Source organism: Eptesicus fuscus, chromosome 7 (genome assembly GCF_027574615.1).
Source record: "Eptesicus fuscus isolate TK198812 chromosome 7, DD_ASM_mEF_20220401, whole genome shotgun sequence".
NCBI lineage: Eukaryota > Metazoa > Chordata > Mammalia > Chiroptera > Vespertilionidae > Eptesicus > Eptesicus fuscus.
Genome location: NC_072479.1, coordinates 107,298,093 through 107,310,466, shown reverse-complemented (window position 1 = coordinate 107,310,466; position 12,374 = coordinate 107,298,093). Strand labels below are relative to the sequence as shown.

General features: G+C 70.1%; 1 protein-coding gene across 1 annotated transcript in view; it reads right to left on the bottom strand.

The window, feature by feature from the left end:
* TAFA5 (TAFA chemokine like family member 5) overlaps positions 1-11,832 on the bottom strand; it is a 78,221-nt gene extending 66,389 nt beyond the window's left edge. The window contains exon 1 of the mRNA XM_054718584.1: positions 11,724-11,832. Within this exon, the coding sequence (XP_054574559.1) occupies positions 11,724-11,832 (109 nt within the window). The remainder of the gene's footprint in view (positions 1-11,723) is intronic.
* Between the last annotated feature and the right edge of the window lie 542 nt (positions 11,833-12,374).

Sequence of the window (12,374 nt, the reverse complement as noted above, 5' to 3'; positions counted from 1 at the left end):
ACCCCATAGCTTTCCGGGGCCGTGGGGGTCCTATGTTCTCATCTTAAACAGTCGCCCCAGCTTCCGCTTTCCGAGCTCCCGGGCAGGCTAACGTTGGACGCCTGTCGGCAGGAGGGGTGCCCGGGCCATCTGCCCACACCCGGAGTCGCTGCCGGACACAGTCCCGGGAGGTCGCCGTGGCGACGCGGACAATGGTGACAGGGGCCGGGCAGCCCCAGGTGGGCGGTGCCCTGACCACGTCCCTCACCTGCATGGACCACTGAGGCCACCGAGGAGCCCCGGGTGAGGGGCCCTCGGCTCCGCCCCCCACCAAGGCCCGGAGGCTGCGACTCGTCCGAGTCGTGGTGCCCGCCTGTGGCAGCGAGCAGGGGCCCCGCCGCGGCACGTCTGTACGACGCACTCAGACCCGTGGCCCTGCGGCCGCTGGCGGGGCCCGGAGGGGGAGCGCTCGTGAGAAGCAGATGCCGCACCCGCCACGTGGACACCATCGGCGAGGGGCAAGCCGGGGGCGGGGCAGCCGGCCTCCCTGCTGGGCACAGGCCTGCGGCTCCTCACGGTCACGGGCAGAGGGGCGGGCACGCGCTCACCGCCGCTGAGGGAGAAGCCTGGATTCTGTCCAGCCTTGCAGGGGACCGAGGGGGGTCCCCATGCCACGAGCGCCCTCAGCTGTGCAGAGGGGACACGGGGGGGCACCCCGCTGGGCCGGGGGTCGTGGGTTCGGGTGCCATTTCCGACAACCCCAGGAGGCGCAGTGCCTGTGCCGCTGTGGGGCCTGGACAGCGACTCGCACTGAGACCCTCGACGCATCGTCCGCCTCGGGCCCTCCCCCAGCAGACCAGCGGCTCCCTGCCCGTTTCACAGCTCAGAGGACCGAGCCCCCGGAGGCGGCCCGCCTGGGCCTCCCAGATCCGCGTCCACGGGGCCCAGGTCCTGTGCCCGTTCCCAGGGCCCGCCCGGCGCCGGCTCTGAGGGACGGAGGCGGCAGCGAGCTGACGGAGGCTGGAGGCCCCGGGAGGGCTCTGCGGGCTGGGAGGGCTCCCTGGAGCCCAATTCCGCTGCTGGCCGTGGCCGCCGTCCAGAGGAGCCGTGGGCCTGGCCCTCCGAGGCCTGCTGCTATTTCTTAATCAGCCGAGTGGACAAAGGGGCTTTTCATGAGCGCTGCCCGCTGAGCCGTCACATGGGAGCGTCACCGGGCCGGAGACAGAGTGGGCTTTGCCAGGCCTTCGCCCGCGGTGCCTGCCCAGAGGACGGGCGGGGAAGGAAGACGGAGAGGGACGCAGGGAGGGAGGTGCCCGGGCCCAGGCTGCTGCCAGGGGCCTGGGACCCGGCTGTCCAGGGGGCAGCAGGAGGGGCCACGTCCACGGGACTCAGGGCGAGGCCTCGGGGCCCAGCATCCCTGGGCAGAAGCCCCGATGTCCGTGCTGCCCGGCAGCCAGGGCGTCACGCAGCCGCAGCGCCAGCCGGGCCATCGGAGCGGAGCCTGCACCCGCCGTCCACCCCATCGGAGCCCCGGCCGGAGGCGGGCACTGAGCTGGCACCCCAGCGGGAGGCAGGGGCAGGGCGGTGAGGGCGCGGGGGTGCGGGTGGGTGTGAGTCAAGGGGTGATGCTCCTCCCTCGGACCCAGGGTCTCCCCGAAGGCCAGGCACCGGCAGCCCTGGGCACGGGGCAGCGGGGCAGCCGGGGGCAGGGCCACCGTCTTCGTTTGCGTGCTCGGGAGAAGGAGGAGCGCACGTCTGCGAACTGGACATGTACACGCCGGGGTGTCCACACGCCTGGACATGCACACGCCGGGGTGTCCACACGCCTGGACGTGCACACGCCGGGGTGTCCACACGCCTGGATGTGCACACACTGGGGTGTCCACACGCCTGGACATGCACACGCCGGGGTGTCCACACGCCTGGATGTCAACATGCCGGTCTCTCTGCCTTCATTCAGAAAGGCTGTGAGGCCGGGGGTCCCAGAGGGGGTGCCGGGGGTCCCAGAGGGGGTGCCGGGGTCCCAGGGGCAGGACTGCTCACCGGGTCTGGGCTTCCTGTGGGGTGAGGAACACGAGACCCTGACAGGGACCATGGTCATGTGACACCGAGCGTGTGAAACGCAGAGGAAATGCACATTTCACAGAGGCCGACTTCCTTATGTGACTCGCACCTCCACTCACACATCCCGCGAAGCCGCGAGGAGAGCCAGACCGGAGAGCAGACGGCGTTCCCGCCCAGACCCCGGGCACGCCCTCCCCGCACAGGCGCCAGGGAGAGGCCCTGACCGCGCCGGGTCCTGGCAGGGAGAGGCCCTGACCGTGCCGGGTCCTGGCAGGGAGAGGCCCTGACCGTGCCGGGTCCTGGCAGGGAGAGGCCCTGACCGTGCCGGGTCCTGGCAGGGAGAGGCCCTGACCGCGCCGGGTCCTGGCAGGGAGAGGCCCTGACCGCGCCGGGTCCTGGCAGGGAGAGGCCCTGACCGCGGCCCTGCGGCCGAGCTGGGCTGCCCCTCCTCCAGCGGCAGCGCCACCCACGCGTGATGACCGTGATGACCGTGATGACCGGATATCAGACGCACTGACATCCCGCCGCGCCGCGCCCAGGTCTCGGGACGGGAGACGGGAACAGCGAGAAGCGGGCGCGGTCCCGGGAAGGGCGTCGGGAAAAGCCGTTAATATGTAGTTAAAAAAGTCTTAATCTCCGCCAGCATATGCCGCTCCCCTCATTTTGATCAACTTAAATGTAAAGCGTCCCCACGCCTCCACGCGGGCGTTGCCGCCATCTGGTTAATGAGTCCTCGGGTAGCAGCCACCGCGCTAATGGGGACACGGCTGGGCCAATCGCAGGGCGGCTGCCGCGCGCGTCTTTCTCCAAGGTTGCCGCTCTCAGAGCCGCCCCGAGGTCGGGCTGGAGGTTGTGAGGGGCGGCAGGCATGCGGTGGGCACAGGGTGGGCAGGGGTGGCAGGGACCAGGTATGAGGCTAGAGCCGTGGTCGGCAAACTCATTCGTCCACAGAGACAAATACCAACAGTACAACGATGGAAATGTCTTTTGAAGCCAAATTTTTAAAACTTAAACTTCTTCTAACGCCACTTCTTCCAAACAGACTCGCCCAGGCCGTGGTATTTTGTGGAAGAGCCACACTCAAGGGGCCAAAGAGCCACACGTGGCTCGCGAGCCGCCGTTTGCCGACCACGGGGCTAGGGGCAGGTGGGCCGCCTGCAGGGTGGCCCTGGGCAGGGCGGGGTCTCGGTGCTCAGACCCCAGGAGGAGGGACAGCGTCCACACGGCTGAGGGAGGCCTCAGGGGCCCGCTGGGGGCTGGGAGGGAGCCCCCGTGGGGCCCGGACCCGCCTGCTGGACGATGTGCCTTCTCCCTTCAGACTCTGGCGCAGTGCCTGGCGGGGGGAGGGGGGGGGGGGCGGGGGGCGGGGCCGACCCTCTTCTAGCCTCTGCGGTTCCCCTGAAAGTGGGAAGGACAGTGCCCACCTGGCAGGTTTGGGGGGAGACTTGTCGAGGGGCCGGCACAGCCCTGTCCAGCCCCGTGGACAGGGAGTCACACGCCCAGTGGAGGTTCCCTTGTCGCCGTGGCTGCCAGGAGGCTCAACGGGACGGAGGTGCTGACCAGCCCCCGGCACACGCTCCTCCCTCCTCGCCCTCGGAGGGCGGCGCTGGGTCCTCCTGGTGTCACAGCGAGGCCGGGCCAGCAGGGGGCCCGCTCCAGGTCCCCGCTGGGGAGCCGTGGTGCGGGTCCAGCCCCTCCCCCTCTCCTGGCTCCCGCCTTTCCGTGGCCTCGGAATATGCAGCTCTCGGCTGAGAGACCCTCCCCGATGGACACGCGGTGTTTTCTGAGCAAAATGGAGCTGGGCCAGCACCTTCCGTGGGTCCAGCCAGAACCAGCCGGCAAGGCCTGACCACGGGCGCCCGGGGCCCTGAGGGAGCTCAGTCTCGGCTGCAGTGAATGACGAGGAAGTGGCTAAGGCCCCTCTACTGCCAGGCAAAACCCGACACAGCAGGCCTCAAAGTCAGGGTCACAAGGGGGGCACCCTAAGTCAGCCAAACCAGCATCAGGCCTCATTCGCACTCAAGTGTGAATGGCTGACGATGGCAGTTAATCTGGATTCACGCTTTCCAAGTCTGCTCTTTGCAGGCCTCTGACCAAAACCAGCATCAGGCCTCATTCGCACTCAAGTGTGAATGGCTGATACAAGGAACAGGGCCTCTGGAGTTCCCTCCACCGCGGCTCCTGGCTCCTCGGAGTCCAGGGCTTGAGAACACCCTGCAGAATCCGTGAGGCTCCGGGAGGACAGAGCAGGACAAAGGCTCTGCCCCGGAGGCAGGACTCGGAGGTCCCCACCCCGGCCCGAGGCAGCGCTCCCCACCTGGGCCACGTGGGGTCACCCAAATGGACAGCACGCCACCGGTCCTCAAGGCGCCCTCCGCGGGGTGACCGAGACTTTCCCGGCAACGAGAGGGGAGCAGAGCCCCTCAGCCTGCAGACGGGAAGGGCTGCGGCGAGGCGAGGGGCCTCCATCGCAGCGCAGAGGAGCACCCGGCTCCCCGCAGCTCCCTGCCAGCCGCTGGGCCCCCCAAATGAGGCCGCGGTAAAGGAGCCAGCAGCCTGCAGGAAGCGCGGGGAAAGGCGGCCTGGCCTCCCGTTCCGCCCAGCCCGGCGTTCGCCCCAGTTACTCCGTGCGAGTCCCCCAGGTCCCCGGCGTGTGCGAGCTGCCCCGGAGACAATCAGTTCGAACGCGGCGGCCCGAGTGGCTTCCGAAGGCCAGCGGCTCAGGCCGCGGTGGGATGCGCTCCCGGCCGCCCCGCCCCCGGAGGAAGCCCAGGCTCGGGGCCACGCAGGCTCCCAGCTCGCCCCGCGTTTGACCAACAATCACACATCACGTCCTGAGAGACACACGTGTTTCTCCCGCAGCGTCCGCCGACCCAATCCCATCCGTTCACAGGACACGGGGCGCGCAGCTCCATGCCGGCGGCGCTGGGGGTCTACGAGGCCGGAGACGCCCCCGTCCTCCCGTTACCCCAGACTTTAACCGCGAGGGTGAGGTCCCAGGTGACTCCGTGGGCCAGGACCCTGCAGAGCCACCCGACAGCCTGACGCCCAAGACACAGAGACGGGGCCCGGGCCAGGTCAGGGCGCCTGCGTCTCTGCAGGACCCCACGCTGGAGCCATCCGTAACCTGGGGGCTGCACGGGGCCGGGTGCAGAGCCGAGGGAGGGGTGTGCCCCCCCCAGGGGCCCACACGGCGGAGGGAGCCCAACAGCGACCTGACAGCCGGGGTGGCAGGGACACTGGAGGGCAGGCGTCCAGCCCTCCCCCAGCTCGCACCGGGGCCCCAGGGCAGGGAAGGGGGACCTCTGGGCGCCCCACTCTGTCTGGCTCCTGTTGCCCAGCCTGGGTCACCCCTCGTGTGCACGCCCGTTAGGCTGCCCAGGTCGGGAGGGCAGGGCCTTCTAAGGGCAACCCCAGCTTAGCTGCACCTCCAAAGCCACGCCCCCTGCGGGTGCACCCCCTCCCCCAGACCCTGAGAGGACCTGCCTGCACCCCCTGCACCCCCACGCCTACGCCGCCTCTCCCTGCACCCCAGGCTCCCCTTACCTGGAGACTCGAGCCTGGCCCAGAGGGGCGCCCAGGCGGCCGGAGCCATCTTTACTCCAGCGCGGTCCGCGGGGCGCACCCAGCTGCGGGCCTCCGTGAAGGTGCGGCCCCGGCAGAGACCGGCGGGCGGGCCGCTCCCCGCTGGGCAGGAGCCTGCGCACGGGGCCAGGGAGCCCTGACACACCAGTGAGCGCTTCCCTCCGTCTTCACCAGGTGTGTGCAAACCTGATTGGTACTCTGGGACCCTGCACCTCTCTGGCCACGCCCTGATTACCTTGGCCCCGCCCCCAGCTCCTTGGCCCCTCCCCCAGTCACTGGGAGCCGGCCACACCCACTCAGAGCTTCAGCCCCGCCCCGTCCGTAGGCCCCGCCCCCGGCCTGCCCGCTCCTCTCAGCGCAGTGGGGAGGGTGCAGGATCCAGGAGGGTCTGTCAGCCAGTCAGTCCCAGGAGCAATAAGCCGGGCCCGGGAGCAATAAGCCAGGCCCGGGAGCAATAAGCCAGGCCCGGGAGCAATAAGCCAGGCCCGGGAGCAATAAGCCAGGCCCGGGAGCAATAAGCCAGGCCCGGGAGCAATAAGCCGGGCCCGGGAGCAATAAGCCAGGCCCGGGAGCAATAAGCCAGGCCCGGGAGCAATAAGCCAGGCCCGGGAGCAATAAGCCAGGCCCGGGAGCAATAAGCCAGGCCCGGGAGCAATAAGCCAGGCCCAGGAGCAATAAGCCAGGCCCGGGAGCAATAAGCCAGGCCCGGGAGCAATAAGCCAGGCCCGGGAGCAATAAGCCAGGCCCGGGAGCAATAAGCCAGGCCCGGGAGCAATAAGCCAGGCCCGGGAGCAATAAGCCAGGCCCGGGAGCAATAAGCCGGGCCCGGGAGCAATAAGCCAGGCCCGGGAGCAATAAGCCAGGCCTGGGAGCAATAAGCCAGGCCCGGGAGCAATAAGCCAGGCCCGGGAGCAATAAACCAGGCCCGGGAGCAATAAGCCAGGCCCGGGAGCAATAAGCCAGGCCCGGGAGCAATAAGCCAGGCCCGGGAGCAATAAGCCAGGCCCAGGAGCTCAGCGCCGAAAACGGCAGGAGGCGAGCCCCAGGGCAGCCAGATGCACACCGCAACCCCGGGCGGGAGGGGGGGGGGGAGGGGGGCGCCCAGGCAGAGTGTGCACGGGGTTTCCTGGAGGGGCCCTCACACGGGTCAGCCTGCCTCAGGCAGCAGGCGCCACAGTGATGGAGAGAGGCCGGTGTGCAGGGGACACCCACCCCCCCGAGCCGATGAGGGAGGCCCTGGCCAGGCCAGGACGGAGGATGGAGCCTCCCTGGGCAGGAAAGACCGGCTCCGGGACGCCCGGTGACATGAGTGAGGGAGATGGTGAGTGAGGGGGGAGGCTGTGCAGAGCTTCATTCTTGGGGCTGTGTGGGGGCTGGGGCCAGCGGGAGGCAGAGGGACCTCGGACGACAGACGTGTCCAGGAGAAGTGGGGCCCGGCAGGGAGAGAGAAGGCGCCGGAAAAGGAAGGGGCTCAGGGAGTCCTGGGCTGCACCCGCCACCCGGGAAGGCACCCGCCATTCAGCGCTGGGGCGGCTGTGACCCCCGAACAGGGTGCCGGGCCCGGCCGCACGTCCCCTCCGCACGGCCTTTGCTGACCACCCAGCCCCCCGAACGCCAGCCCGGGCTGCCTCCGGCCCTGCCTGCCGCTCCCGGAATAGGCCGGAGGCTGGGCCTCCGCCTCCCGCAGACGCCGCCAGCCCCGCCCCGCCCCTCCCGCCGCCTCCTCAGCTGGCCAGGGAGCCAGGTCCCCGCTGCTGGGGCCGCCAACCCCCCACGGCAGGCAGACCCACAGGGGCCCGGGCAGGAGAGGAGAGAGGCCCCCAGGACACCGTCAGGGGAGTCCTCCCGGCCCAGGCCGCCGCCACGAGGCCGCCGCTGGCACCGGGGCTTGGAGCCGCGCCTCCCGCCAGCCAGGGGCCAGGGGACCAGGGGACCCAGGGACGAGGGGATCCGGGGTCCCCCTCCCCGGGCTGGAGACGGAAGGGGTTCCACACACGAGGCTGCCAGCCACGCTAACACGTAAGTAACCGTTACGGAGCCTCGGGGAGCCCCAGCCCACTGGCGGGGTGACGGAGATGAGAAGTGTCCCAGATCCTCTGCCCGCTGCCGGCCGGCCCGGGATCAGAACAAGCCATGGCGGCTGACGGGCGGGACTCCCATTTCTCCCAGTCCCAGCGGCCCGCCCCCGGCCCAGTCCTGCCCTGGCACAGGGCCAGGCGGGAAGCGGACTCTGAAAGGCATCGGGTGTCAACCTCACCTCCCGAGGGCCCAGACATGAACTTGGAGCAGCGGAAAGTGGCGCAGACTCCTCGCTCCCGAACACGCCCCGAATCGCGTTCATACAGGAAACGCCGCGGGGGCCTGCGCTCCATTAATATTCTAGCGCAGTGGTCGGCAAACCGCGGCTCGCGAGCCACATGTGGCTCTTTGGCCCCTGGAGTGTGGCTCTTCCACAAAACACCACGGCCTGGGCGAGTCTATGTTGAAGAAGTGGCGTTAGGAGAAGTTTAAGTTTAAAACATTTGGCTCTCAAAAGAAATTTCAATCGCTGTCCTGTTGATATTTGGCTCTGCTGACTGATGAGTTTGCCGACCACGGCTCTAGTGGACGGAGGTGACCCTGAAGTTGTCTGTCATTTCCTCTCGTAGTTCCCGCCACGGCCACGAGATTTCACTGTAAGACATGGTTCCGTGTGGATGGGATTTATTGGGGGGGGGGGGGGGATTCATGCCCAAAGCACAGGCACCCTGCCTGCCCCCAGCCCTCCAGAAACTGTATTTATTTAAAATATGTTTTTATTGATGTCAGAGAGGAAGGGAGAGGGAGAGATGGAAACATCAATGATGAGAGAGAGTCATTGATTGGCTGCCTCCTGCACGCCCCCTGCTGGGGATCGAGCCTGACGGGAAGGGAACCCTGCACCCTTCTGTCCACAGGGAGACGCTCTATCCACTGAGCCGCCCCAGCTAGGGCTCCCTGGAAACTTTAGAACACAGCCTTTCCTCCCACCGTTTCCACGTTGGTTGGGGACGTCCGTCCGCCCGGCCGCTCCACACAGGGGCGTGCGGTCCTCACGGGAGCACCGCGGCGTCCCTGTTGAATGAAACACTGCGGCCAGTGTCCGCGCCACGGCCCAGCGTGAGGCGCCCACCCCGCACCGTGTCCCTCGGCGATACCCCAGCCCACGGGTGGGAAGCCGGTGTGCAAAGACCACGGCGCAGAGCGGCCCCACGGCACCCGCAGCCACGCCCAGCCGCCCTGCTCTCGGACGTGCGAGGGGAAGGTGGCCTACACCGTGCGTTCCCAGCCCCGAGGCAGCCGTCCCCGGGCCAGGAGGAGAAAACTTCCCTTTCTCCCGCGCTCACCGCTGCCCGGCGCCCAGCCCGCTGCCCACGGATGTGCCCGGGGACACGTCTTAGGAAAGCCACCCGGCCCCCTGCCTCCGCCCTCCGCCCGCTTCTCCTGGCAATTCTTCCCAATTGGAGAAAAATGACAAGGCTGTGTCACTATAGCAACGAGCCTAATTGGCGGGCGGGCTGCAGGCCTTTCTCCAGCCAGAGGGTGGCGCCGCCCGCCTGAAACAGGGACCCGAGCCGGCTGGGAAGAAGGACGGCCTTTCGCCCGCCAGGAACCGGGAAACCAGGCCAAGAAATAATCCGGTTTCCTCGCAGCAGCGCCAGGAAACGGCACCTTGCGTGCTGCGGCGACGGACCAGGCCGGAATGGAATCCCGGCGAGGACGGCTCGCTTTCCCTAACTGATCTGAGACAATGTGTCTGCTCTGTCGCCCGGGGGCTGGGAGCCCTGACGGGCCCGCTGGTAACGGAATCGGGTTACAGGCGAGGACGCTAACTCCTCTTCCTCACCCAGCGGCGCGGGAAGGAGCACGGAACTCGCACGGCCGCGGGCACTGCTTCCGCGGCGTCTCACTGGCCTTTCCCAGTCTTAAAAAAATAAAAATAAAAAATGAGAGAGAGCGAGTGTTTCCTCTCCAGGACTGCTGTTCACACCACGCTGTGAACTAGGATGGAGCCCAGGTTGTGTTCTAGGGAAACGTGTTCGTGGCTCCACGTGCACGCCGGGGGGGCGCCGGGCCGTCACCACGCTGCCAGCCACCCCATTGCGCCGACAGGGAAACGCCGTGACGCTGACCGACTCCCGCCAGGGGTGACGCCTGCCGTCCCGGGGGCAGCCGTCCGCACACGCCCCGGTGCTGATGGAGGAGCCGTTCCTGACCCGGGAGGCTCCGGAAGGCCGCTGAGCAGGGGAGGGGGACCCTGACCTCACGGCCCTCATCGGAGCCGCCCGCAGGCCCGCGTGGCTCTGACCCCTGACTCCCAGCAGGCGTGGGCCTGGACCGTGTGAGTGTCAGGGTGGGTTCGGGGAGGGGGTGGAGGGCAGGTCCCACAGGCTGAGGAGGTGGGAGTGGGGCGCCCCGGCTGGGCCTGGGGGTGTGCAGGGTGTGGGGTGTTGCAGCCACGGGGCCGGTGTCTGCCCTTAACAACCATCAGCAGCTGCTCCTTCCCCACCGGAGGCCTGTCCCGGCCAGCTGCCCTCGCGGTTCTCGGCACGGCCCCAAGGACGCGGCCGCCGCCAGGGCTGCCAGGGAGGGCGCCAGGGGCTCAGGACGCTACAGTCCGCCCCCCAAACCCTGCTGAAGGCACCCCCTCCAGCGATGCCACCCGGAAGGACCTCATCTGGCGCCTCCCCGCGCAGCAGAGTTGATCTGCCCTGAACCCTCTCCCCATGAGCAGGAAGCCGAGCCAGGGGCGCGGGCGAGCGGGCGCAAACTCGCTCGAACCCCAGACCGGCTCCTGGCGTTCGGCCCGGGAGCGTTTTCCCAGGGGCCCGCTGTGCACCCGGTGGCGTGGCAGTGCCGCCTGGCATCCCGGGGTACAGCGCCTGGCGAGGCCGCCTTCCCCTCCGTGACCCCTCCCCGAGGTGCCCAGCCGTGGCAGGGACATTCACGGCGGCCTGGCCTGACCCAGCAGGACACTTCCGGCCCTGGCACCATCTCCCTGGGTCCGAGGGCTGGCTGTCCAGCCCCGGAGGCAGGGACCCCGCCTGGGCCCCATGGCCCCCCCAGTCTCACTGGGGAGAAAGCAGAGATTCGGGCAGGAAGCGAGGACGCCGGGGCTGGGCTGCCAGGTGGTGGCTGGGGAGCGCGGCTCCGCTGGCCTCTTTTAAACAAATTTTTTTTTTTTTAAAGAATCCATGTTTCCCCAGCACCTCTGCGCCCTGGCTTGTCCAGGACAGCTGTCCCCAGCGCCCGGCCTCTCTCCCCGGGGAGATGGGCACCAGGACCCTGTGCCAGGCGCAGCCCGTGTCCAGCGGATGACCCTCCCCACCCCCCAACCCCAGCTGCCAGGCTGCGCCCCACTCTGACCACCCTCCTTCTCCGGGACCTGAGCCTGTGCCCCGGACACAGCCCGCACCCCACTCACCCAGATGGAGAGCGGGTTCCCCCCGGCCCCCCAGCCTGAGCCCGGCGCCCACCAGCCCGCGACACCCCAGACCCTCGCCCGCCGCTGGGTCAGCGCCTCAGACCCCGGGCGCCCCTCGAGGAGTGCCCGCGGGGGACCCTCTCCCGGCACCGCCCGCGCTTCTCTTAGGAAAGCGCCTGTCCCCCGGGAAGGCGGGGGCCACCCCGTCCCAGCGGGTCCCTCCCGCCCGCCCGCCCGACCGGAGGCGCCGCTCCGGGCTCGGCCGCCGCGTCCCCTGCTCCTCGGCGGGAGCGTGGCGGCGGGCAGGGGCCCTGCGGACCCCCCGGACCCGCCTCCGTCCCCGGAGCGCGGAGCTCGGCCAGCAAGTCTCCGCGGGGCTCGGGTCGCCGGCCTGGGCCGAGCAGCCGCGGGCATCGCCGCCCAGGGACGCGCCGCGCCACCGGGCCTGGCGCCCGGGCCCCGCTCCGAGCCGGGGGAGGGGCCCGGGCAGCGGCACCCGCCTCCGCTCCGAAGTGCCCGGCGCCGGGAGGCCGGCGGACCCGCACCCCGGCCCCACGGAGGGCCGGCCGGCACCGGGGGACGGCGCGCCCCGAGATCGCAACTCCACGCGGAGTCCCGGGGCCGCGGGCGCGGCGGCCGGGCCGGTACTCACTGCAGTAGGCCACGAGCAGGCCGGCCAGGATCACGAGCGCCCACAAAGTTGAGGACACGCCGGGCAGGGCCGCCTCCTGCCGGCCGCCGGTCCGGGGCGAGGGCGCCATGGGGGCCGCGGCGCCCGCGCGGGGGGCAGCAGCGCGTCTCAGCGGCCGGCCCTGCCCGCGCCCCCGCGCCGGCCTCCACGTGCGGGCCCCGCGCGCGCCATCCGCCGCCGCCGCCGCCGCCGCGCCCGGGCTCCGGCCCAGTGCGCCCCGCGCCGGCTCGCCCCGCGCGCTCCCGCACCCGCGCCCGCACCCGCCGCGCCGGGGCCGGGGCCGCGCTCTGGGCGTCGCTAAGCGGCGGGCTGGGCGCGCGCGGCTACCAGTGCGGGGAGCGCGCCCCGTGCGCGTGCCCGAGCCGCGAGGGGCGCTGTGGGGGCCCCGGGCCTGGAGCGGGGGCGGCGGAGGGACGCCGTGCCCCAGCCGCGCCTCTGGATGGCGACAGAGATGGCCGGGCTCCCCCCCCCCCCCCCCCCCCCCCCCCCCCGCCCGGGCACCTCGCGGGGAGGCTGGGCCCGGCGGCCGGAAGTTTGTGGACTTGGGCTCCGTGGCCCGTAGGCCCTGACGCCACCATCTGTCCGGGCCCTGGGAAGCCTGGACCCCAGGTC